Here is a 27905-nt window from a genome sequence, read left to right as displayed (position 1 = left end):
TATTCTTATATATATTTTACTTTTTTTTTATATATGTATTTTTTGTCTACATTTATGTTTCCTACTGGGCTACAGTATGTCTACAATTGTTTTGTATTACCATGTTGGATGTGACTTTTCAATAAAACCCTTTGTACAAGAAACACCCTTTACTGAAGCAGAAGATACTACAAAGACATATAGGGGGTTATTTACTAAAGGAAAATCCACTTTGCACTGCAAGTGCAATGGGAAGTGCAGTCGCTGTAGATCCGAGGGGGACATGCAAGGAAAATAAAACATAGCATTTTAGCTTGCAGATGATTGGATGATAAAATCAGCAGAGCTTCCCCTCATTTCAGATCTACCCCTCAGATTTACAGCGACTGCACTTCCAAGTGCACTTGTAGTGCAAATTGGAGTTGCCTTTCGTAAATAACCCCCATAGTTATATTACAAAATATATTTTCTAAATTTAATATAGGGCCGATTTTAATTTCTGCCATAAGCTCTGTTAGTAGCTGATCGGTTTAAACATTATTATTTATTTTTTTGCTTTCTAGGAAAAGAGTGAACAAAAAAAAAGCGATAATTGCACAGAAAGCGAAGATTTCTTCAGGGTAAAGTGTTGGTCGGGCTGTATTTCCGGCATCACCACTGCCGGTTCCCCATTGAGCATACGGGATTGTGCGCCAAGTTAAATACATTTAAATCCATCTGAGATGACCTCAGCGCTCGAGGGGGGGGGTGGGGGTTTGATGGGGGGAATAAAGTGGCGGTTTTGGGATGCTGCCATATAAAACAGCTCAGTCTGGAATAATCTGCAATACAAACTATTTCCATGATGTCAGTGCGTCCCCGCAGTGCTCCAGAGTGACATGTCTGCAAGGAGACAGAAGAAAATGGCATTCGATATGGCGGCTCCGCTACCATTCAATGTGAGCACACGGAGCAGCGATCGAATGTCCAGACACAATAGGGACCCCTAAAAAGAACTTTTTTTTTTACAATTTATTATAAGCATTTATACTTGCTTTGGCACAGGATGGTGTGCAAAGTGCAGGAACCCAAATTAACCAAATCACATTTTTTCACAGTTACAAATAAAGTGAAATCAGTTTGCGTTAAAAAAAACACAAAAGTTTACAAAAGGACCATTTATTGCAGTGATGTATTCATTAATAATTATTATTATACACAGCAGGCAGTTGCACCTGAATCAGTCCTGCTGATGTCTTCCATCAATTACCCTGCATAGCAGCACTATAAGACTTTGGAAAGAACAGCAATCAGAGCCAATCAGGTTGGATACTACTTTAGTTGTCAGCCTAACACTGAATGGGCTTATGAGATGCGAGAGCACAAGGGTGACCTCATGAATCTACTTCTTCCTCTTCACTGTCCAATCAGCGGACGGGGAGGAAAGGTGACTGTGGAAGCAGAACTTTATCATCATTTTACTACATTTAGTGAGGAGAGACTAGCATAATCATATGACTTGGTCATTTGTTTTGAAGTCTTTATTAGTTGGTACCATCACATACAGCCAGGGCTGCCATCAGGAATTATGGGGGCCCCTTACACAGCTTCTGGCATGGGCCCCCTGGAGCAGAGAACCGGGGGGGTGCTGCCGCTTCAAATTGAGAAACGGGACCTCGTTAAGATGGTCCTCCTCCCCAAACTACTATATATCCTGTGGCACACACCAGTCTACCTCCCTCTAAAATATTTCAAGTCACTTGAAGCCCTTCTTAAACCATTCATATGGGGGACGGGCAGGCATAAACTTGCATGGCAGGCGTTAAAGAATCCGACTGACATGGGGGGTATGGCACTACCAGACCTTAATCTATACTATATTGCCGCACAATTATCACAGTTGTTTCACATAGAAATTGGGAAATGGGGGGGGCCACAAATTGGGGGGTTGCCCTGGGGACCTCTGGGCCCCTTACAAAAAAAAAAAAAGAAAGAAAAGAAATTAAGAAATATATATATATATATATATATATATATATATATATATATATATACATAAATAAAAAAGAGGGGTTGCCATCTGGGCCCCTTAATAAAAACAAAAAAATATATATATAATTATTTTTTTATAAAAAATAAATAAAAAAGGGGGGTTGCCATCTGGGGCCCTGGAGACCTACGGGCCCCTTACAGGTGTACTGTCTGTACCCCCCTGATGGCGGACCTGCATACAGCCAGTGCTGGGACAAGGTCATCCAGTGCCCAGAGCAAAGATTCCAAATTGTACCCCCCCCCCCAGTCCCTTAGGGCTAGGGTCAGGGCACCCCATTCCTGCAAATAACCATTGCACCCAGGGCAGCCGACCCTCCTGCCCACCCTCTGTCCCGACCCTGCATACAGCCAACGCATTTAAGGATGTAGTCTCCTCCCCCTTTTTCAGAGCAAATAGAATCAAGCCGGCTACATGGCATCATTCATAAAATATAAATCTTTATTAGCCACAACAGAACTACAATTGTAAAAAGCGAAACACAGCCAATAAAGATTTGCATTTGATCCCGAGTAACTTGATTCTACTATTCGCTCTTTTACTGGAGTGTGGAGACACCTCAGCCAGAGCAGCAGTTCCTGGCCACAAGAAGTTGCATCGGTGGTCAAGCGTGGGTATTGTTTTTTTCCCTTCCCTCTTTTTCAGGGCTAGAAGAAGTGTTAGATCCAGACTACCTCCTCTGAAAAGCCTTGCATAAGGGTACAATGAGCAGGACTAACATTTGTGGGCAGCAAAAGCTGATGATTCAGCTAATTTTACCCTTATGCTAGGCTTTTCAGAGGTCGTAGACTGGATTCAGCAACAAATCTTTGAATCTTTGAATAAGCCCTGAAGAAGAGAGGCAATATCTCCTGAAAAGCGTTGGCAACAACAAACTAAAAAATGAAGCATTGAGTTGTATGACGGTTTGCACTGGGTACTCCCCAACACACAATAGAAAAACATTCAACTGATGAATGACGCCCCCATCATTATCAGGAGTGCAGCAGCCTAGGACCAAATCACCCAAAAAAAAGACAAACTACCAAAAAGGTAGAATTCCTGACCACCTACCAGATTATTTTCCTATAGTCACCTATCAGAAGGGTAGATAACATTGCTATAATTTTGGGGGTGTTTAACTGTGCACAACTATGCAGCCATAAAGAGTAACGTATACAAAGGGGGCATATAACGGAGATCCTCAGATGGTGGTTTTTGAGTTCTACTTTAGATTTAAGTAATTTGCACATCATCATTGCTTTTTGCCAGCGATACTTAAAGGAACTTTTGGGTTGAGAGAGAAGCTTTTACAGTCTTACAAAGCACAGTAAAGACGAGCATTCTATGGGAAAGGGAGAGAGGATTGGCTGGGAAGAGCCAAGAGTTAACTATAGTTAAAGAGCAAATAGCTGTTTTGTATGACTCTGGAGCCAATTATATCCATATACTGAATTAGCCCAATGAATTATACTTTTTGTTTCAACGTGCTTTAGGGCACTGATGGACAGGGAACCCAATAGACAGAAAATGGCAAGACTTTGCTGTAAATCCTACCAAAGTCACCTTTTGAAAAAAATAAAATAAAAAAAATGCATATTTCTTGCAGGTAAAATGTAATGTGTAAAGCATTACACTCGCAATCAGCAGATTGGGGGTGCAATGCCCGGCTCCTGCAGACTCTCATGATAGCTGTGTGCCTGTACCTCCGATACAGGCAGGCAGTTACTTGAGAGCAGGAAGATCAATGAACTATGAGAGTGATTACTAGCACCCTCCTAGTTCATTGAGAACTACAAGTCGTCAGCCCCAATTTCTCATGGTACTTGTAGTCTATTCATTCACAGGAAACTGTAAATGAATAATGCAGCCATGGCCACACTGTTTTCAAATTGTGACAAGGGGGGGGGGGGGGGGGGGTTTGAGATCCCCCGCCTACCATCACAATGGGGGATCGGGTCTGCGGGAACTGGAGCACAGTAACATGTTACACCCTATATACAGATGTAACATGTTACAAAAGTTGAACCTTTTCTTTAAAGTCTGTAAACCTCAGATCTATTTTTTAGCATTGTATGTTTGAGATACAGTGATACCCCACTGTATACAGTTTTTTCAAGCAAATATTTTTTAGGATTGTGCTGCAAAGTTCCTTGCCTGGAGATCCTGCCAGTAACAGCACTTCCTGTTGCAGACGGACAGCTGTAGTAGCGCGTCAGTCTGCCATATGCGCTCATTTGGTGGGCCATCTATCTGATAGGCCCGATAGGCAGTCCAACAGCCAGCTGAAGGAGCACATGCGGCAGGTGGACAACGCTACTGCTAATCATGAGGTTCTCTGTAACAGGAAGTGTTTTTGGCAGAATCCATTGGTAAGAAACAATTTGTTTATAAAACTGTATGCGGTAGGACATGATATAATACAAAAAGTTCTAGAGTTTACATATACTTTAACAGTTCGTGTGCTCAGTAGTCTAGATCCACTACATAGCAGCTTCTGGAGGAGCAGCAATTTTGCAGTGGAAGACACATAAATAAAGATTGGTAAAACACTAGATTCTTGTGTCTGTGTGTGTACATTCGCGTCATGTACAGGTCTGGTCTAGGTCAGAACACCCAGCACTTTTACACTTGAGAATGTTTATATCTGTGGGCAAGAAGCACAGCAGGGAACACACGTAGAAAAAAATTCTAATCGCATGGATTCAGTAACTGAGCACGGATAGGGCATGTGCATTCTGTAAACACAAGGCTGACAAATATGTGTGCGCGGAGTGTCCTTACCTCCTGCAGCTGCTGTATGTGGATCCGACACGTCTCAAGATCGCTGTCTCCAGGAACCACAATAACTCCCAGTGGGAGAGCTGCAATCACCAGAAAAGAATTAAAACTGGGAAAAACGGGGATAGAATTAAAAAGGATAAAAAGGGAGGGAGAGAAGGAATAAATTGAGGAGGCGAGAAAAGGGGAGACCGAGGAGAACAGGGGGTGGACAGAAGTGGCAGAAATGAAGGGTACCAGGCAATGCTTTAGACAGGGGAGAACATTTTTCGTTCAAATTTCTATCTGCTCATCCTGATATATACTATATAAATAAACGGTCTGTTAAAGTGGACCTCCCACTCTGTTAAAGGTCTGAATTTTACGTGCCCCTCCTACCATCCTTACTAAAACGAGTTTAAAAAAAATATATATAAGGAGATAGAATTATAAAAAAGATACTTACACTCCCCAGGCTTCCATGTGCAGGGGGTGGCCTCTTTTTGCCAAAGTAATCCAGAGGAATGATGAGTGCTCTAAATCTCACAAGAAGTGCTGGGACTGTGTTCTTGGCGAGATTTGGAGCACTCTAGATTTTCCTGATCTCGCTAGAAGGATGATGTCACCTTGGCACACACCTGGCATTGTGAGTGGAAGTCTGAGGAAAGGTGAGCATACATCTAACTACCCCTATCCATGTTCTTTTTTAATTTGTATGCTGCCCTTCTAAAAAGGATGGGGGGGGGGGGGGGGTATTTAAGGACTCCTTAAGTGTAACTTAAAGGCCAACCCTAGGAGTTGCAGCAACAAGTACACTGATCAGCCACAACATTATGACCACTGACAGGTAAAGTGAATTATATTATTTTATTATCTCATGACAATAGCACATAAAAAAGTGGGAGGGATAGATTAGGCAGAGCTAGTAAACAGGTTGTCCATGAAGTTAATGTAATGTGTTGAAAGCACCAAAAAATGGGCAAGTGTAAGGATTTGGAGTACTTTGACAAGGGCCAAATTGTAAAGGCTAGACAAGTGGCTAAGAGCATCTCCAAAACTGCAGCTCTTGTGGGATGTCCCCGGTCTGCAATGGCCAGGACCAAGCATAAGTGGTCCAAGGAAGGCGAACTAGTGACAGTGTCATGGGTGGCCAAGGCTCATTAATGCACGTTAAGAGCGAAGACTGGTCCATGCAGTCCGATCTATGTAGAAAATCTAGTTTAGCTCAAATTGCTGAAAAAGTTAGTGCAGGTTACACTAGAAAGGTGTCAGAACACACAGTGCATCGCAGTTAGTTGTATATGGGGGTGGGTAGCTGCAGACTAGTCAGGGTGCCCATGCTTACCCGTGTCCACAGCCAAAAGTGCCTGGAATGAGCATGTAAGCATCAGAACTGGACCAAAGATATTCATGTAGGCCCCACCTAGCAACTTACAGGACTTAAAGCAAGGGTGCCCAACCAGTGGCCCGCGACCGCATGCTCTGGAAGGGCAGGTTGGCAAGCCCATATTGCAGGTTGCCGACCTGCCATCCCAGAGCATCAGTGTTGTGAATGAAGCCGGCAGTAGGGGAAGCAAGCGGCCTTTAAGAAAGTGCACCACACCTGCAGGATATAATAGATGTCTATGGCAAAGTGCAGCTAACTGGCGGGAAAACCACAGGTACACTGCGTGGCACCCACGGTGTGGGTAGACTGCAGACAATAAGTGTAAAAGCAGCCTTAGGCCCCTTTCACACAATCGCTCCAACCCAATCGGACCCTCCCTTCACCTCTATGGAGCGGCAGATGTAAACAGACTTTTGTCCGTTTACACCCGCCTACCTTCAATCCGATGCAAGTTATCACAATATCAAAGAAAAGATGTACAATGAACATAAGACCTATGAACAGTAAAGGAGGTACAGTTCCAGTAAAATAGATAAAGGACACATCAAATGACCACAATACTCACAGGCTTCTTTCAGCTTCTCCTTGTCATAGTGCAAAGCCTCATAGTCATGCATGGAGATGCGACTAACACGAAGGCGCAATCTGTCAGGGACCAGCTGCTGACTAGAGATAGAAACCAACAAATGTATTATTAGAAGATGTGTTAAACCACAACCAGGCTTGTATATGGTTCTCTAGACCCATAGTAATGATGGGGCCAGGTGTTTGCATGAGTGACCCTATATGGCCACATATTTGTGAAATCCTGAGCTTGTTGAAGATTCCATAACCAACCATGGTTGTTAATATAGAGTTGGCCTCCCTTTGCAGCCAGTACAGCCTTTTTTTCATCTGGGAAGGCTTTGTACAGTGTAGTCTGTGGGAATTTGTGCACATTTAGCCATCAGATGGGGGATCAGATAGTGATGTTGGATGAGAAGCATCCCAATTAATTTCAAAGGTGTTCAATAGGGTTGAGATCAGGTCACTCGAGTTCCTCCACACCAAACTCATCAGACCGTGTCTTTATGGAGCTGGCTTTGTACATGGCGGCACAGTCATGCTGAAACAGAAAAGGACCTTGCCCAAACTTGTACCACAAGATTGGAAGTGCACAACGGTCTAAAATGTCTTTGTATGTTGTAGGATTAAGACTATACTTCACTAGAAACCCCAGAACTCAAATATTTATTCCCCTTTCACTTCAAAGTCACGCAATTTCACAGACGCAATGTTGCTGCAAATTCAGGGAATGCCTGTGTAAGTGGCATCAAAATCAGACCAAAGTAGTGCAGGGATGACCTGAAGTCGGAAGGGATTGAAGTCGTACTAATATGAATGGTTGTCATTGGAAAGCATTGGAAACGACTTGTCATGCTACTTTGCCATTACAAATCGTGGGACAAGTCGTATAAGTGTGAAAGGGGCCTTAAAGGGGTTGTAAAGGTACAATTTTTTCCCCCTAAATAGCTTCCTTTCCTTTAGTGGAGTTCTCCTTCACTTACCTCATCCTTCCATTTTGCTTTTAAATGTCCTTATTTCTTCTGAGAAATCCTCACTTCCTGTTCTTCTGTCTGTAACTCCACACAGTAATGCGAGGCGTTCTCCCTGGTGTAGAGTGTCGTGCTCGCCCCATCCCTTGAGGGGGCGAGCAGGAGAGTCAGGTTGTGCTTTACGTTGCAGATAGAGAAAGGAGCTGTGTGTTAATGGGTGTCCTGACTCTCCTGTAGTCCAAGAAAGGGGGCAAGCACGACACTCCATACCAGGGAGAAAGCCTTGCATTACTGTGTGGAGTTACAGACAGAAGAACAGGAAGTGAGGATTTCTCAGAAGAAATAAGGACATTTAAAAGCAAAATGGAAGGATGAGGTAAGTGAAGGAGGACTGCACGAAGGTAAAGGAAGCTATTTAGGGATTTTTTTTTTACCTTTACAACCCCTTTAAGGTAGAGTCCACAGGCATTTAGCCGTATAGCGTATTTTGGCTACAGTAGGGAAGAAATACAATTTCTGTCAAGTTTTTATTTCTGTTCATTCCCTCCCTATCTCTATGACTCCCATGCTAGGCTGTATTTTACTTCGATCTCTCAGCCTCCCTGCGCAACATGGGGGTTGATATACCTAGGCTGGAAAGTGCAAAATCTAGTGCTGTGCATGTTAGCCAATCAGCTTCTGACTTCAGCTTGTTTGGTTAAAGCTGCGTTCCACCCAAAAGTGGAACTTCCGCTTTAAGCACTGCTCGCCCCCTTACATGCCACTTTTGGTATGTCATTTTTTTGGGGGGGGGGGGGGGGGGGGGGGGGGAGCTAGGGCTTCGTTAGGAGTGGGACTTCCTGTCCCACTTCCTCCTTCCGCCTAGGTGACTCCTCCTCTCGCCTAAGGCGGCCCCTCCCTCTAGGCGATCTCCTGGGACACGTGACAGGTCCCAGGAGATCGCCTGTCCACTCTGGGAGCGCAGCCAATAGCTGTCACGGACGTGTGCCCAAAATGGCAATGGAGGCACCGGCGGAGAGGGGAGGAGAAGAGCGACGCTCCGTTTGGCCGCATCGCTGGACCGTGGAACAGGTAAGTGTCTGTTTATTAAAAGTCAGCAGCTACATTTTTTGTAGCTGCTGACTTTTATTTGTATATATATCTTTTATTCATTTTTTACAAAACAGTACAATTAATACAACATAAAATCACTATACAGACTGACATATATGGTCTCAAAGTGTACCCTTTTCATTGAAAAGACCTTAAAAAAAAAAAAAAAAAAAAAAAAAAAAAAAACTATATCTTCTTCTACCAATACTACGTACTGCACCTGTATTTCTCCAACATTTCACCCCAGGGCCAGTCCTTCCCTTTCCACTCTCCTTGGGAGATACCCAGAGATAGGGCCTTACTACCTATACCTACAGTGAATGGAGGGGGGGAGGACATATAGAAGAGAGGGGAGAGAGAGAGACAGGAGGAGGGAGGGGGAGGATATATAAAAAAAAAAAAAAAAAAAAAAAAAAAAAAAAAGACACTAAGTCCTACTAAAATATAGTGAAAAATATAGGGGGTTAATTCCCCTTATTGTGTATTTACATGAGTGTACAAAGCCCGGAGGGGAGTTATATGAAAAAAAAAAAAAAGTGTAGGGGTTAATTCCCCTTATTGTGTATATTACTTAGGTGAACAAAAAATATAAATGAAAAGAGAAAAAAGAGAGGGGGAAAAAAAAAAAAAAAAACTACCCCTAAGCAAGGAGAATAAAACTAAACACCATTTCTCCTATGTTGTAAAGGGAGAGGAAAAGAAAAAAGACAGCACTTTCCCCTGTATTGTGAAGGAGAAAAAAAAAAAAAAAAAAAGATAAAAAAAAAAAAAAAAAAAAAAGAAACAAGAAACACACTACGTCCTACTAGAATATAATAAAAAGTGTAGGGGTTTATTCCCCTTATTGTGTATTTACTTATGTGTGCAAACCAGGAAGGGGTTGTAAAAAAAAAAAAGGAGAAACCCTAAGTCCCCCTACAATATAGTGAAAAATATAGGGGTTATTTCCCCTAGTTGTGTATTTACTTAAGAACGAGAAGGAGTTGTGAGAGAAAAACAAAAGACACTAAGTCCTACTAAGGGAGGGGGGAGATGAGGGGGTAGGGAATGGAGGGGAATAGAGGAGACCGTTGTTGGGAATCCTTCTAGAATCCCCTTCTCTCCTCGCGTATGTTTCTTCCTTTTTTTTCCTTATCTATATTTGTCGGTGGAGGGGGTTTATATTTCAAAACATGGGTAATATGCACAATAGGGGGAAATTATAGCCCCTATAACAGAGTGTCTTTTTTGTTTTTAATTTTCTTTTTTTTTTTTTTTTTTCTTTTTTTTTTTTTTTCCTCACAACATAGGGGTAATTGTCCTATTCCCCTTCTGACCATGGGGTTTGTTTTGGGGTTTTTTTTTTTTTTTTTTTTTTTTTTTTTTTCTTTTTCCTTCTCCCTCTCTCTTTTCTCTTCTCATTTATATTTTCTGTTCACTTAAGTAATATACACAATAAGGGGAATTAACCCCTACACTTTTTCACTATATTCAAGATGGACTTAATGTCTATCTTTTTTTTTTTACAACTCCCCTCCTGGTTTTGTACTCTCATGTAAATACATAATAAGGGGAATTAACCCCCTATATTTTTCACTATATTTTAGTAGGACTTAGCTGCTGACTTTTAATAAACATAATAAGCCTGGAACTCCGCTTTAAGCTTTGACAATAAAACCGGAAAGCCGATTGGTCTCTATGCAGAGCTGCCCCAGATTTTGCACGCTTTAGTTTTAGTAAATCAACCCCATGGTGTGCAGCTACTAAGGAAAGACATCTTTACTAAGGCTTTGCGAGAGTAGCTGGAGAAGAAAGGTACGGTGCCAACAAAGTCTCTGAGTGACTGTAAAAAAGCCATTACGTTACTTAATGAGTAATGACTTCTTCAAATTTAAATGACAATTTACTGTGGAGTTGTTGTTTATTGTTTTGTAAAGCATGTCCACAAATGAAATGTCACTTACTAAGGCAGATGGACAGATGTCCTCCTCTTTGTCTTCTGGATAAGGTTGGCCTGGTTACGAAGACTAATCTTTACTACAGAGGGTCCTAGTTTGCACGGTTCACCATCCACCTGCATGGGAATAGATTTAAACGTCTGCAGAAGAACCTCACGACACTGGTTCAAGCGCTCACCGTGACCTCCAACCTGCAGAGCTGCCTGAGGACAAAAGTGAGAGATAGAATAGATTAAGGTGCATGTGTGAACATAACCCTACAGATCTTTTTCCAGTGGAGGGGTCTGCAGTTTCTAATTTGAACAATGATCTTATACAACTTTGTTTCCTGTCATAGGTAATACATGTGAAGAAAAGGTAAAGTGTGTGTCATAACATCAGAGATTTCCCACCATATTCCAGAGGTCCTAATTCCCCCGTATCATCCTCTCTGTGACCATTAGTCCCCCTGGGTGTTCTCCATAGACTTCTGGTTGGGTGTCCTCTCTGGCCTAAAAGATACATGCCACATCTCCCACTATGTCCTCCCTGGATAGAAAGAAACCCACCTGTACCATCACTTTGTATTGATGACCATATCCCGTACCACACTCTGCACTGGCAGTGGCATTCTGCCATCAAATCCTGCTGCACAGTGCTTCCAGCAAAATAAAAACCACCATAACCCACCAGGATTCAAAGAGCACCCCAACATTCCTGTACACTGACATGCAGACATATTTCTCTGAAATATACAGAAATCGACACAGTGGTAGACATATTTACCAAAGGGTCCTAAGCATAGGCGTGCACACAGGGTGTGCCTGGTGTGCCCAGGCACACCCTATTCACCCCATGTGCATTAGTGTTATCGCTCTGTGTAGCAACAGGAAGATGGGAAAGATCTCCCTCTTACCGGCTCTGCCATAAGAGAAGTGTTAATGCTCTTTTCTTTCACTGTGCTGGCAGGGAGATCAATGTGTCGGGTCATATATATATATATATATATATATATATATATATATATATATATATATATATATATATATATATATATATATATATATGTAGACACATACACATGTGTGTTTGAGTTTAAGGGTGCACACCCTAATGCAATAGGCTGCGCACACCTATGGTCCTAAGGCAAGAACAATTTTTGAGGACAAGCAGAACACCCACACACAACCCAAAAGGACAATCGGGCGTAGCCAGAGCATAGTCAGATGATTTAGAAACTTTTTGCACTATTTTAGGTGTGACTCGTAGTACAGTAGCAGAATTGTGTGTTTTTGGTACCGATTTGCATCCCTGGTGGGCACGAGTGGATCTGCACTAATAATCAATGAGCAGATAATTAGCCCAGACACCCCCTGTCAGGAGAGCAGCCGGTAGGGCTTCCCTCTACCCACGCCTTGTCAGCGCGAATAGAGGAAAAGACGATAAACGTCACTCCATGTTTACGATGTGACGAACTGTGATTGGAGACAACTGATCACATGGTAAAGAGCCTACGTCATAGGCTCTTTACCAAGATCGGAGATGCTGTGTGTCAGAGTGACACACCACACCACCGATTGCCGCGCTGCTCGCGCCCACTGGTGCACGTGGCTAATCCTAGCCGGACGTCATTGCTATATTGCGGGCAGGAAGTGCCCCCCAATACTTATCCGGGCCCATCTCTATCCAGCTATGTTGTAGGAGACTCTCTCCCCCTGACTGGCATTTAATGTGAGCGAGCCAATGAGGAGAGAGAGGTGGAGGGCCTAGCCAGGGCTCCGTGTCTGAATGGACACACTAAGCTGCAGCTCAGATGCCCCCATAGCAAGCTGCTTGCTGTGGGGGCACTTGGCAGGAGGAAGGGGCCAGGAGTGCCAGCGGGGCAACTGAGAAGAGGAAGATCTGGGCTGCTCTGTGCAAAACCACTGCACAGAACAGGTGAGTATAACATGTATGTTATTTTGAAACACAAAAAAACAATACTTTAGTATCACTTTAAGTAATTTTCAGACACTCTCATTGAAGTCCACAAGGCCAAAAACACGAGAGTCTGCCGAAAAGAAGCTCATGTACTTTTTTGAGCTGCACACAAGGAAGCATTGTCATGCTTCGGGAATCGCATAACAAAACCCCTCAGGTGTGAACAAAGGTTTACAACCAACCACCTGCAGCCCCCCTAGACCAGTCTTTCTCAACACAAAGGAACACTTCATATAACTTTCAGGTCCCAGGGAACCCATGCCAATAATTACTAAATACACAGCTCAGGGTACATTAATGTGGAGGGCAGTAGGAAGAAGGCCCCTAAAGCGGTTCTAAAGCTTTAAAGTTTTTCCCCTTTAAGCATTCTATGCATTGAGGGGGGGAAATCTTCTGTGCTGCAGCTTCCCCACCTCCTTTTCTTACCCGAGCCCGATCCAATCCCGCAATGTGCATGAGTGCAGCGGCTCTCGCTGTCATCTCCCTCCTCTTAGGGCAGATTGATACAAGTGGGAACCATTGGCTCCTGCTGCTGTCAATCACATGCTGTGACACAGGAGTGGGGGTCTGTGTCACAGACAGGGCAGCTCGGAAGCGAGCATGCACGGGTGCCCCCATGCATGGGGGTCGGGGTCACCCACCACAGAGGAGGGGGTCGGGGGCACCCGCCACAAAGGAGGGGGTCGCGGGCACCCGCCACAGAGGAGGGGGTCGGGGGCACCCGCCACAGAGGAGGTGGTCGGGGGGCACCCCCCACAGAGGAGGGCGTCGGGGCACCCGCCACAGAGGAGGGCGTCGGGGGCACCCGCCACAGAGGAGGGGGTCGGGGGCACCCGCCACAGAGGAGGGCGTCGGGGGGCACCCGCCACAGAGGAGGGCGTCGGGGGGCACCCGCCACAGAGGAGGGCGTCGGGGGGCACCCGCCACAGAGGAGGGCGTCGGGGGGCACCCGCCACAGAGGAGGGCGTCGGGGGGCACCCGCCACAGAGGAGGGCGTCGGGGGCACCCGCCACAGAGGAGGGCGTCGGGGGCACCCGCCACAGAGGAGGGCGTCGGGGGCACCCGCCACAGAGGAGGGCGTCGGGGGCACCCGCCACAGAGGAGGGCGTCGGGGGGCACCCGCCACAGAGGAGGGCGTCGGGGGGCACCCGCCACAGAGGAGGGCGTCGGGGGGCACCCGCCACAGAGGAGGGCGTCGGGGGGCACCCGCCACAGAGGAGGGCGTCGGGGGGCACCCGCCACAGAGGAGGGCGTCGGGGGCACCCGCCACAGAGGAGGGCGTCGGGGGCACCCGCCACAGAGGAGGGCGTCGGGGGCACCCGCCACAGAGGAGGGCGTCGGGGGCACCCGCCACAGAGGAGGGCGTCGGGGGCACCCGCCACAGAGGAGGTGGTCGGGGGGCACGCGCCACAGAGGAGGTGGTCTGGGGGCACCCGCCACAGAGGAGGGGGTCAGGGGCACCCCGAAGAAGAGGATTGAGGTTGCTCTTTTCAAAAGCATTGCACAGAGCAGGTAAGTATAGACATGTTTGTTATTAGAATAATAAAAAAAAAAAAAAACAAGGTTTAATAACACTTTTATTGGTGGCCAAATGGGAAGAATAAGCCCCTTACACATAGCTAAAAATATTAATAGTGTCATTAATAACTTACCCGATAGGCAAATATTGCTTGCTGCTCAAGGCCCACTAGCAATACCTAAAGCAGTAATGGTGAACCTTGGCACCCCAGATGTTTTGGAACTACATTTCCCATGATGCTTATGTACTCTGCAGTGTAGCTGAGCATCATCGGAAATGTAGTTCCAAAGCATCTTGGGTGCCAAGGTTCGCCATCACTGACATGGAGGAACCCCTGGGTTTCACAGAACTGTGGTTGAAAAAGGCTACTCTAAGAAAAATGCCCTACCAGCCCTCCATTCCCACCCAGCTACATGCATTGCATACCTCTCTAGATTTACACGCAGCCACACCCTGCTCCCCTAAACTGGTGACGACAGCCTCCCAAAACAAAAAGACCCATACACTAATTACAACAGCATGTCCACCAGAATGGAAAAATGGAAAAGAGAAGAAAAATTGTTATGTCTGGTTGTACATATTAAGGACTTTTTAATGCAACTTTGTTTCTTCTTCTATATCTTAACTTTTTAACAAACGGCTAATCTTTTGTTAGTGCGAGACTCAAAAACTTAAGAAAGAAAGTACAACAGAGTATTCCATCTCTCCAGCTCTGCCAACCAATAGCAGCACTGCCATCTAGTGACAGCAGCTACTCACTGACTTCACCTAACGTACATAATGTAAAGATGAAGGAATCTAGCCTGTATTAGGTACTACTAATAATAAATATTAAGTGTTTTAATACATACAAATGACATAGGCAAGCTATTGATTTTATATATATAGAACCTATGGCACAACCACAGATTGGCAATAAGGTCAACTATGTTTTTTTACGTGGTCTTTATATACATCTTAAAGTTGAACTGCTGGCTGATGTTAATAACACAGCTGAACACAGCTCTTCATTCATTATTAATTAAATGCATACATTTTTTTAAATTATAACTAATGTAAGTAAGCACGTTTGGTAAAAGCCTTTTGCAAAGTAGCCCTTAGAAAGGGAGAATCAATTCGGAGTGCTGCATGCAAAACTCCTGAGAAAGGAGCATATGGAAAGGAGAGCACAGTGAGTAGGGAGACTTTACCGTCGTATTTTCGGGGGTATTCGGCCGCTAGCAGGGTCCTTTTTACCGCTGCTAGCGGCCAAAAACGGGTTAAAATCACCCGCAGAGAGCTGCTGCAGCAGCGCTTTGCCGGCGGTATGGCCGCAGTGCCCTATTGATTTCAATGGGCAGGAGCGGTATACACACCGCTCCAAAGATGTTGCTAGCAGGACTTTTTTTACCGTCCTGCTAGCGCACCACTCCAGTGTGAAAGCCCTCGGGGCTTTCACACTGGAGAGAAAGGAGCGGTTCTTTCAGGGCGCTTTGCAGGTTCTATTTTTAGTGTTATAGCGCCTGAAAAGCGCCCCAGTGTGAAAGGGGTCTAACTGCAGCAAGCTATACATTTGTGGAGGCCACCTGTTAGCTTAAAAAAAATGAAAATTTTAATTACCGGTACTAATATTATTTAAATTATTAAATAATAAAATAAATACAAATATAAATATTCCAAAATTTATATGACCAAAAAAAATAATAATTAAATATTTGTTTCAGACCTAACCATAATAAATAGGAAAATATGTAAAAACATAACACAGATTCTTTAAGCTGACAGTACCAGTGATGCCATAGTGAAGCCGATCACTTCGATACATCCATCATCGTGTCTCTGAGGTTCAAAGTCATGGTGCTCCCCAGGATTTCCCCATGGCATGGTGCCTGCACAATACCTAGTGAAATAGAATATATATATTAATACAAATAATAATAACAACACTTATGTACAGTAAGAGCCTATAATAAAGTAGCAGATGTTGCTAGTCACAGACACTCATTTTATCACCTGGCCCAGAAAAATGATAGCAGGAAGCTGATTGGCTGTTTGGGGTATCAGAAACATTATTCATAAATAGGTTACTATATGTCTGGAAACACAGCTCTCTATCACAGGCAAGCACACCCTGGGCAGCTGGGTTCAAATATAGCCAATGTAAACATCTATTTCACATGACCCTGCTGATTACATTGCAAAAAGGGTTATAGGCCTACGAAGGGAAAACAAAGACTACAGCTGCCCATAGAAATCACACTTGGAAAGGGTTGGGTCAGAGCTGGTTACATTCCTTCGTGTGAAGATAAGTCCATATCATAGAGTTCAATGACTCTGGTGAGGCGGCACTCTTGGCACGAAAGGGCCTCAAAGAAAACCTGGATACAGGAAGGTAGATAGAAACCTAAAAGTGTCACATCAAAGGTTTAGGAGTCCAGGAATATTTCTTTTAGAGCCCTTTCACACTGGTGCGTTTTTGCGGTAAAAATAGCGCTATTAAAACGCTCATAAAACGCTCCCCATGCATCTCAATGGACCCTTTCACACTGAGGCGTTGCGCTGAAGGAGCGTTGAGAAAAGTCCTGCAAGCAGCATCTTTGGAGCAGCTTTTGAGCGCTGAAAAAAAACGCCCTTCTCCATTGAAATGAATTAAAAACGCGGTAAAATCGCTGTGTTTTACCGCTATTTTAACGCTCAGCTATAGGCGTTTCCAGTGTGAAAGGGCTCTTATTTAAAAAATCTGATGGAAACATGTTTTAGGGGCTACAAAATGACCCCTTCATCATCAGATGTGGTTCACACCTATGCGTTTTACAGATTTGCAGAAACACACTACAATCCATGCAGTATTAGTTCCTGTTCACATCTACGCATTTTCCACCGATGTTTTTTTTTTTTGTTTTTTTTTGGGGGAAAAGGTGTAGGGACTTTTTTTTACCCCCATCTCAGTGCGTTTTTGGCTCTATAGACGTCAATGGAATTGCATTAAAAACACATGAAAAATGCATGTATAGTGGAATTACGAGCATAATCCGTTCTGGGAGAATGCTCGTATTTCAAAGCACTCGCATATCAAAGTGAGTTTCCCCATAGAAGTCAATGAAAATTTAAATATCTAGTTCTGCATTGACTTCAATGGCATGCAATACCACATGTGGCCAGAGGTGGGCCGGAAACACTCGGAAAGGCCTGAGGACAGGTTGGCTGAACTCGGAAAACCTTGGAAAGGCTCGGGAACTGAGTATTTCGTAGGTTTTCCAAACAGCTCCGGGGACAGAGCACGTCCCTTCGTCAGGGACACTAGTCACAGGGGGATCACACTATTTCAAAGCGATAGTCATCATAGGGGTTCGCCGCTAGACCGGTGGCCACATTGTGGAAGGACACCCCGTGTCCCATCGGGACACTGTTGTATTAACACATGGGCCCCCACTGTTCCACACAAGTCTCCCATGTATGGCACCGCTGATAGACGCGCACCATTGCTGCAAGCCATGGCTTGTGACCAGCACCCACAACCCACAGATCCAAGAACGCCCATGGCGGGGATAGACGAGTAGCACTGTGGGGTACAGCAGTGGTACGCGTCTATCAGCGGTGCCATACAAGGGAGACTTGTATGCAACAGTGGGGGCCCATCTGTTACTACAACAGTGTCCCGGTGGGACACTGTTCCACAATGCAGCTGCCAGTCTAGTGGCAAACCCATATGATGACTTTCGCTTTGGAATAGTGTGATCCCTCTGTGACAAGTGCCCCTGACGAAGGGATGTGCTCTGTCCTGAAACGCGTCGGTCCATTTGGATCATCACACGGGAACCTGCTACAGTCATTATTCTGTTTTTATTGGTTTGATAAATTATGTCTGTTGTATACATATGTCTTAGATAAAATGTATACTGAATTTTACCATTGTTTTGTTGCCGTTAAAGTCCCAATAGTTTTTTTTCTGTATTTCTACATACAAAAGGGATCATGGAGAATGAGCGTCACCATACCCAAAAGGAAGTCAGATCACAGTAGAAAAAAGGAATTGGGGATTTAAAGGAGGCCGAGAGCAATAAAGTGGGCATTTTTGGATTAATAATAAATACGTGAATAGAGTTATTTAAAGTGGAGGTTCACCCGGAAATAGCATTTTTTATCCTTAGATTCCTGCTCATTTTGTCTAGGGGAATCGGCTAAAATCGAAGCTGTACTTACCGTTGTAGAGAGCGATCTTCTCCGCCGCTTCTGGGTATGGGCTGCGGGACTGGGCGTTCCTATTTTGATTGACAGTCTTCCGACAGGCTTCCGACGGTCGCATCTATCGCGTCACGATTTTCCGAAAGTAGCCGAACGTCGGTGCGCAGGCGCCGTATAGAGCCGCACCGACGTTCGGCTTCTTTCGGCTACTCGTGACGCGATGGATGCGACCGTCGGAAGCCTGTCGGAAGACTGTCAATCAAGAAGGAACGCCCGCTCCCGAAGACCCATACCCGGAAGTGGCGGAGAAGATCGCTCTCTACAACGGTAAGTACTGCTTGGATTTTAAAATAACTAGCTGATTCCCCTTGACAAAATGAGCATCAATCTACGGGTAAAAAAAAAATTATGGGTGAACTCCCGCTTTAAAACCAGAGTTTGGTGTCACTTTAAAGGCTTTCCTTACTTACCGAGGGATGTTTAGAAACACCAAGCATTGTAACTTCAGCTCCTGAATTTTAGCTGTCAGGTCCTGGCCATCACACTGTATATAAAAAATAAAAAAAGACAAATAAAATTAAATACAAAGTTTTACACTTGTCTTAATCAGAGCACTTCAATATGCAGCAAATTTCAAACCAAGTATTGTGTTTCCACCAAGTCATTTAACATTTTGGATTAATGTTACAATGCAATAAGCCATGTTTAATATATATCTATATGTCCCCATCAAGAGGTAAAACTATATTTTTTCTTCTTTTCAGCTTTTTGTAAGGGTAAAAAAAAAAAAAAGATCTAAGGGCTCATTCACACTTACTTTGGCCTCTGAGTAAGTGAGTGAGTAACTTGTACAGCGCTACAAACGCAAACTAAATCGCCTCAAGTCGCTTTTTGTATCCAGTGTCGTCCTGTGTCTTCAGAAAAGGTGGGTCTTAATTTTTTTCCAGAAGGCCCGATGATTTTCTTCCATGCGGATGTCCGTGGGTAGAGCGTTCCATAGCCGTGGTCCCTGGACTGCGAATCTTCGTTCTTTAGATTTGTCTTGGGGATGTGGAGGAAGTTTTGGTTAGTTGACCGGAGGGCGCGACTAGGGGTGTAGCGTTTTATTTTCTCGCATAGGTACTGAGGAGCGTTTCCTGTATGCATTTGTGAGTGAGGCAGAGGGTATGGAATGTAACCCGATCCTTCACGGCTAGCCAATGGAGTGTCCTCAGGGACGGGGTGATTGATTCCCAGGGTTATTTTCCCATTACCAGTCTGGCCGCTGTGTTCTGGATGACTTGTAGACCCAAAATCTGGCATCGGGGAAGTCCGAGGTAGAGGGAGTTTGCGTAGTCGGGAATTGATGATTGGTCCAAATACTACTGCTGTGTCCTCTTCCGGGATGAAGGGGGTGAGTCTACGCAGCAGGCGGTGAAGAAGAAGTGAGAACTGCTGACTACTGATCCTATTTGTGCGTCCATAGTCATGTCTGAGTCAAAGAGATCCCTGTTCAGAGAGCATTTGACAGGCAGCGAGGAAGTACTGTATCACCCTCACGCCTCCTGCTTTAAATGCTTAAACCCTGCACTAGTGTGCCACAATCACATTCATTGCACAGAGTTCTGGGGTGCTTCCAGAGTGGCCCCATTCACTTAAACGGGTCACTCTTTGTAGGCACTGCACCCTCCGAAAGCAACGGGGGGTATAATTCTTGCCTTGGATGAGAAGCAAAGCATCATGTATACAACCCAGGCCTCTGCCACTAAAATGGGAGTGCTTGGGAGACAGTAAAAACATGGCTCAGCCGTGGAGATTTAACACGCCTCATTCGCTAGTGTGAACAAGCCCTTAAGCAAACCTGTACTCGGTTTACCTGGGGAAAATAAACACGTTTGCTATAAAGCTGAATTTCAGGAATTCACTCTATGAATTAGGTCCAAGGAGCTGCATGACATCTCCTGGACTCATCTCTATTATTTACATTTGACAGTTTTACTGCAATCCCAGAATCTGGCTATTGCTGGATTTCCTATGAGCCCGATGCTGATGATTCAGGTCTAAGCATCTTCAACATTAGAGTCGTGCAGCGACTATGCCTGCCCCTCTCTTCCTTCTGCCCAATCACAGAAACCTTTGTATTATGTGAACTTATTCACAAAATACAAAGGCTTATCTGAATGGGCAGCATAGGGGAGAGGCGGGCATAGCTGCTCTGTGTGCCTCTCTCTCTCTTCTATCACAGTATATGCTCCAGCGGAGCCATACTGCTGTCAGATATAAAAATTAGAGATAAGTTCAGGAGATGTCACATGCCTCATTGGACTCAACTCATAGTGTGACTGCACTTTTTATAAAGTGGCGGAATTCCTCGAATTCAGCTTTATTCCACCCCCCCAAATAATAATGTAGCGCCCCCTTACTTTCAGTATGGGCACTACGATAAAGTTAGTGGGGAATGGGAGAGTTATTTTGCTCCCATTCACAATTTGTCAAATTTGGGCTGCTGTCATTCCTGAACTGTCCTGTAGGTCAGTCTGCGTTCCAGGGGTGTTGTTTCCACCCCTGGGCGACAGGTGTCGCTAGAGGGGTTCTGGCAGAGCCACTTTTCCCCAGCAGCCAATTAGAGGAGTTTTCCCTCGCGGAGCATGCTGGGGAAGGGTATATCTGTGGCAGACGCCATCTTTATTGGATCTTCCTGCGGGTTCCAGGTGCGGCCTCCACCTTTAGGGTGCGCCCATCCAACGGACCCCGGCGATGGCCTTCCAGGCCGGGGTCGAATGCTACGCGGAGCATTACATTGCTGAGAGGGGCCCCAGTGACTTGCTGGGTCCCCCACATTATTGAGAAGATCCCAGGCTGGCTGCCGCTCGATTGGGGGGTCGAATTGAGGATAACCCGGAGGCAGGTTATCCAACAGGGCTTGAACAAACCATCGGGGATCTGGTGACCGGAATGCTGACAGGTACACTTTGCTGTCATCCGGTGACCTATTCTAAAATCTACTGTGAGGATTCGCTCAATCCATTAATTTAGCTTGCTTAAGTAATTGGCCTGTGGCAGAGGCCCTAGAGCCGGGTCTGTGAGAGAGATCTGTTCCTCCCAGAAATCCAAAGTGACACTTCGGCTGCCAGGCTTGTGGCAGAAGTCTGTCCGGGGGCACTTCACCCACTCTGGCTAGAGTGGCGACGAACTGAAATTGATACTACTGAGAGCAGGATTGCTCGGTTAATATCCAGGCCTGATACTGCAAAGTTCTCTCTCTTGCTTCATCAACCTTTCCTTCCTATTTGATGTTGGCCGTGTTGGCCTGGAAATAAAGCATTGAAAAACCTTTATTTATTGACTGGACATTCGCTCACTACTCTGTTGTTTAACTGAACCCCTAGACAACACTAAGGTAACTCAATATGCCGATCCCAACAACAAATCAGCGGCTCCTGCGGGGGTAGCGCTACAATAAAAACTCATAGCTTATAAAGGGCGATGTCTCCTGCTGCTGATGGCTGAATAGAGTGGCAGCAGAGGGGAAAAAAGACAAGTATATGCTCCTGGGAAGAGGGAGAGGCATTAGCAAAACACAGGTTAACTGTAAATACTGTACTCTGAAATCCCCACCACTGATTAGTCAGCAAGGTTATAATGAATACAATCACATCTTGCCTCACATGTAACGGACTCTTATTACTAAACAACGCAACAAATTTATTGCAGCAGGATATGTAATTACTCTTAAATGTGGTAATTTGCCACAGTAAGGAAATTCAGCAATTAAAATCTGCATCACTGTAGCAGAAAGCTGCATAGTGCACAATCTCTACACACTCTATTACCTTTAGCACTACACTGAGACTTTAAAGTGAACATGTGGTAATGGTGAACAAAAGGTAAAAGAAAAAGATGCAGGATATTAAAAAAAAAAAAAAAACATTGATACTCACCTATATGGCTGCAGCATGAGTCCGACTGCCAGCTCTAAGACCAAGAACTGAGCTATCACATGACCTTTGATCACTCAGTAATCATCACTGCGCACAGTGCCAGGGACTGTCTGCTGCCAGCTCTCATTCCTGCCCCTCCAGTACTCACTAAGGTTCCCGGCAATGCAGGGGGCGGGAGTGGCTGGCTCAGGTGCTTAGTGGCGTGCTGAGAGGCTGAGCAAGCTGCTGATCAGGAATCTGGGTGGATGCCAACAATATTGTCAGGATCCTTCCAGAGCCTGGAGCAGCTTTGCGACGTTAGCCAACAGCAGACTTTAGCCCACTGTCAGCGGAGTCTGGGTACATAAATAAGTGCGCTCCTGTAACTCAGAAGTATGACCAAAAGAGTTTTGGCCATACTTCTCTATTAGGAAGATAAAAGAAGACTTCAAGAGGTCCTTAACTTATACTTGACATTCAAAGTGCCCCAGCATCTCAAATACTGTACTTTGGTAGTGTCTAGTTTATAAATGTCAAATCTCAGCTATTAACCACTTGACCTCTGGAAAAAAAAAATCGAATTTCTAGATGGAACACTCAGTTTCCCAGCAGTGAGTCAGTCTTCAGTGTTCCACCTATCACGGACGAGGCAGAACGAGGTTTCACTGATGCGTTTCGAAGGTAAATCTTTTTCCTCAACTCTGAATTAAGATGACCATAAGAAGATTGCAGCAATGGCGATGAATGCAAAACTTGCATCACTGGTGAAGAGCACTTTAGGAGGCAAGTCTGCTCTAAGTGCACGTATGGCACATTAGAAACAGGTGTCCCCATTGGAAGACTTCCCCTCAATATTCAGCTTTGGCGACAACTGTAACATTTTGGAATACCCATCAATCTTTGGCCTGGTAACAATGGTCACCATGGCCATTAGGCTCGTTCATACGTGTTGCCATGGGTGAGTAAAAACAGGAGGTTGAGCCACAGTTTTACTGCCTTCCGACCGCCCATCTGAGTGGTAACATTCAACTGTACAAATGCTGCGGCCACGATGCTGGGCTTCACGGGAAAAATTCCACTTACGAACATGGACTTTGGGTCGACTTGTAACTGCCTAGCATTGTGGCGCAGTAGTGCTGCATTCAAAGGGTTAAATAAGGCAGTGAGGAGGCAGCCTTCTCACCACCTGGATTGCTTTTCAGAGGAGCTTCAGTCCTTGCTACATGTCTGAACAAACACTTAGAGAGGGAGAATTTCCCCTGCTGAGACAAAGGCACCAGAAAAACTCTGACCGAGGGTCTAATGGAAGATGAGCTTGGGCATGTTTGGATGCACTTCCGCACCCATGTGGCCAACCCTACCAGGAGGCCGTCACATCATTTGTTGACAAAGCATTCCCCGCCCTGAAGCCACACATACACACACCCTCTGTAAACTACATGCAACTGCAGGGTAGGGAATGCCTTGACCACAAATGATTGGCCCATTTTACAAGATACACCTCACACTAGCGGGCTCAGCCCTGTGGGTTCAGAAATGACCAACCCTCATTCTAAAGTTTCTATGCTCCACCAAAAACTATTGTGGTTAGAGATACACTTCAGTTCATAGGTCCATTCCAACCTTCGAAACGCTTCCTACGTCATTATAAAAAAAAAAAAACTAGGACATGCTTTGGTTTGCCATGATGTGCTCAGATCTAGGGTAGTGGCGGTCCAAAATTGCACCTGTCCCACCAAAACATGGACACACACACAATGACAGTCTGCATACACTTACTTACAGTCAACGCTGTATCCTAGGGCAGCACTTTGCAGAGGGGCAGCACGGAAAGAGTCCCCGCCGGCAATGCTGTATCCTTGCCTAGGCCAACAAGGCCCAGGCCTAGGGCAGCACTTTGCAGGGGGGCAGCACGGACTGTGTCCTCGCCGTCTTGCACTACACTGTTAGGCAAATTAGTTTAGCCCCCCCCCCCATAAATCGGCCGCACTGCTTCCAGTAGGTGGGCAGTTGGCATTCTGCAACGGTGGGGGGGGGGCATCGCTTCTAATTTTTTGCCATCCCTGTCCCATTGCAGATATTTCCCTTCACTTCATGTCCCATAGCCAAACAGGAAGCGAGAGGAAATCTATGCAAATTAAGGGAATCCATTGCCCCCCCCCCCCCCAGGCCATCAGAACTTGTGTCCCCTCTTGAAAGTTTCAGGGTGGGTCTTAAACCGCAAGGGGTGTGGCCTTAACAGGAAGGGGTGGGTCATATTTAAATTAGGGGGTGCACGAGTTTAGTCAGGCCTAGGGCATCACAAAACCTAAATACACCCCTGCCCGCCAGCTTGCACTACACTGTTAGTGTAGCGCCAGTCTTATGGGACGGACTGGGCTTAGAGGCAAATTAGTCTAGCGCCACCATAAAGGGGCCGCACTGCTTCTGGTATGCAGGCGGATGGCATTTTGCAACTTGGGGGGCATCTCTTCTCATTTTGACTGTCCTATCATCCTGGGCCACAAACCTTCCTCACTGTGCTATATGTTTTCTGCTGCACCATTGGCATGGTCATAAAATTATCAGAAATTTGTGCTTAAAGTAGAACTATAGGCAACACTTTTTTCCCCCTTGATTCTTTGGATAGAGTAAGGGAGGGTTATAGCCCCTGTCGGTTTATTTATTTTACCATCCCTGTCCCATTGCAAAGATTTCCCTTCATGTCCTGCCCCATAGCCAAACAGGAAGTGAGAGGAAATCTTTGCGAATTAAGGGAATTCATTGCCCCCCCTCCCCCCAGGCCCTCAGAACTAGTGTCCCCACCTGAAATTTTCAGGGTGGGTCTTAAACAGCAAGGGGTGTGGCTATGACAGGAAGGGGTGGGTCATATTTAAATTAGAGGGTGCACAAGTTTAGTCAGGCCTAGGGCAGCGCAAAACCTAAATACACTACTGGATGACCATACACAATACAATCTCATACCTCCCAACTTTTTGAGATGGGAATGAGGGACATCTATCAGCAAAAGTATGCAGGCATAGGACACGCCCCTTGTCACACCCCCTTAAAGGAGAATTGTACAAAAAAACTAAATTGGTTAAACCCCCTTTTTGATAGATAAAAAGTGCATTTTATATACATCTATATTGATCAGACCAACATGAGGGACAAATAAGGAGGAATGAGGGACATTGCTCCAAATCAGGGACAGTTGAGAGCTATGCAATCTGATTGTATAAACGCATTTACCAAAACTATGTAATATGATGACAAACCTATACAATCCAATCATCTTCTATACAATACTACCTAGACATGTGCACTGCCGAAAAATGTGTTCGTTTGCGTTTCATTAGTTGTTTTTTTTTTTTTTTCAATTCGTAAATTTCCAAATTTACGGATTTCCAAATTCGTAAATTTGAAAATTCGGAAGTTGAATAAGAAAGTCCAAAAATTAGAAAAAAAGAAAATCCAAAAATTATAATTAATAACTAATAATTATAGGTATTGGAATTTCCTTTCAAATTTGGCTGTTAGCGAACGTAACAAATACAAATTTGTTTGAAGTTACGAATTATCCAAATAAAGAATGCCGCGTCTAAACAAATTAAACGAAACTAAATAATGATACGTTTTTATTACTATTATTGTTATTTATTATTATTAATTTGTTATGTTCCAATCGTTTGGATATGGCATTCGTTATTACGGATAATTTGTAACGTCAAATAAAATTTGTATTCATTACCTTCACTAACAGCCGAATTTGAAAGGAAATTCCAATACCTATAATTTAATAGTAAAGTTGTTATTAGTTAGTTATTATTTCTGATTTTAGATTTTTCGGGCTTTTGAGTTTTCAGATTTTTGTTCTTATTTTCGAATATTCGTTCTTTAGAATTTTTGGTCTTATTTTTGGATTTCCAAAATTTTCAGATTTTCGAAATTTGAAAATTCAGAAATTCGGATATTCAGAATTTAACGAATTTGTCTAAATTGATTAAAAAAATCATTTGGAACTAAGCAAATTGAACATGTCTAATAATACCTTTATATTTTATAGTTGTTATTAGATCTAATGGAGATTGTACAATCAGATTGTATAGTGAGTGTATGGCCAGGTACAATACTAAAAAAATATATTCCATCAGAACTGCATTGGGACTTGATTACATCAGTCTTAATGCTATAAAGCATGCGTGCTGGTGTGCATTTTGTTAAGGTGGTGCGATAAGTTTTACTTTAAAAATGTAACTTTATTAACCACTTAAGGACCAAGCCTGTTTTTCAGACTCTGTGTTTACACGTTAAAAACGTTTGTTTTGCTAGAAAATTACTTAGAGCCCCAAAATATTATAAAAAAAAATTTCTAACACCCCAAAGAATAAAATGGCGGTCAATGCAATATTTTTTGTCACACCGTATTTGCGCAGCGGTCTCACAAGCGCATTTTTTTTGGGAAACAATTCGCTTTTTGTGAATTAAAAAATAAGACAACCGTAAAGTTAGGCCATTTATTTTTTATATTGTGAAAGATAATGTTACGCAGAGAAAATTGATACCCAACATGTCACGCTTAAAAAAATTGCGTCCGCTCGTGGAATAGCGTCAAACTTTTGCACTTAAAAATCTTCATAGGCGACGTTTAAAAAAATTCTACAGGTTGCATGTTTTGAGTTACAGAGGAGGTCTAGGGCTAGAATGATTGCTCTCACTCTACCGATCGCGGTGATATCTCACATGTGTGGTTTGAAAACAGTTTTCATATGCAGGCGCTACTCACGTATGCGTTCACTTTCTTATTTATTTTACTTGATTTTATTGATTTTTACACTGGTTTAAAAAAGAAAATTGGGTCACTTTTATTCCTATTACAAGGAATGTAAACATCCCTTGTAATAGAAAAAAAGCATGACAGGTCCTCTTAACCACTTAAGGACCTTGGGTGTTTTTCAGATTCGGCATTTACAAGACTAAAACAGTTTTTTTTGCTAGAAAATTACTTAGAGCCCCCAAATATTATAATTTTTTTTCTAACACCCTAGAGAATAAAATAGCGGTCATTGCAATACTTTTTGTCACACCGTATTTGCGCAGCGGTCTTACAAGCGCACTTTTTTTGGGAAACAATTCACTTTTTTTGAATAAAAAAATAAGACAACAGTAAAGTTAGCCCAATTTTATATATTGTGAAAGATAATGTTACGCCGAGTAAAATGATACCCAATATGTCACGCTTCAAAATTGCGCCCGCTCGTGGAATGGCGTCAAACTTTTACCCTTAAAAATCTCCATAGGCGACGTTTAAAAAATTCTATAGGTTGCATCTTTTGAGCTACAGAGTAGCTCTAGGGCTAGAATTATTGCTCTCGCTCTAACGATCGCTGTGATACCTCACTTGTGTGGTTTGAACACAGTTTTCATATGCGGGCGCTACTCACATATGCGTTCGCTTCTGCGCGCGAGCTCGTCAGTATGGGGCGCTTTAAAATGTTTTTATATTTTTTTCTTATTTATTTGTATTTATTTTACACTGAAAAAATAAAAAAATGGATCACTTTTATTCCTATTACAAGGAATGTAAACATCCCTTGTAATAGAAAAAAGCATGACAGGTCCTCTTAAATATGAGATCTGGGGTCAAAAAGACCTACATTTACTCCACATTTAGAAAATATTGCTTT

At 44.0% G+C, this 27905-nt stretch overlaps 1 protein-coding gene across 4 annotated transcripts in view; it reads right to left on the bottom strand.

Moving 5' to 3' along the window:
• The window catches only part of LOC120917125 (diacylglycerol kinase zeta-like), a 274751-nt gene that overhangs the window by 36484 nt on the left and 210362 nt on the right, over positions 1 to 27905 (bottom strand). For all 4 annotated transcript variants that reach the window (XM_040328180.1, XM_040328181.1, XM_040328183.1 and 1 more), the window contains 5 exons: positions 18811 to 18884; positions 15944 to 16055; positions 10705 to 10901; positions 6700 to 6800; positions 4772 to 4851 (listed from right to left, as the gene is read on the bottom strand). In XM_040328180.1, the coding sequence (XP_040184114.1) occupies positions 4772 to 4851; positions 6700 to 6800; positions 10705 to 10901; positions 15944 to 16055; positions 18811 to 18884 (564 nt within the window). The remainder of the gene's footprint in view (positions 1 to 4771; positions 4852 to 6699; positions 6801 to 10704; positions 10902 to 15943; positions 16056 to 18810; positions 18885 to 27905) is intronic.

This window comes from Rana temporaria, chromosome 11, assembly GCF_905171775.1.
Source record: "Rana temporaria chromosome 11, aRanTem1.1, whole genome shotgun sequence".
NCBI classification, from domain to species: domain Eukaryota; kingdom Metazoa; phylum Chordata; class Amphibia; order Anura; family Ranidae; genus Rana; species Rana temporaria.
The sequence above is the reverse complement of the archived record's forward strand: the minus strand, read 5'-3'. Positions and strand labels throughout refer to the sequence as shown.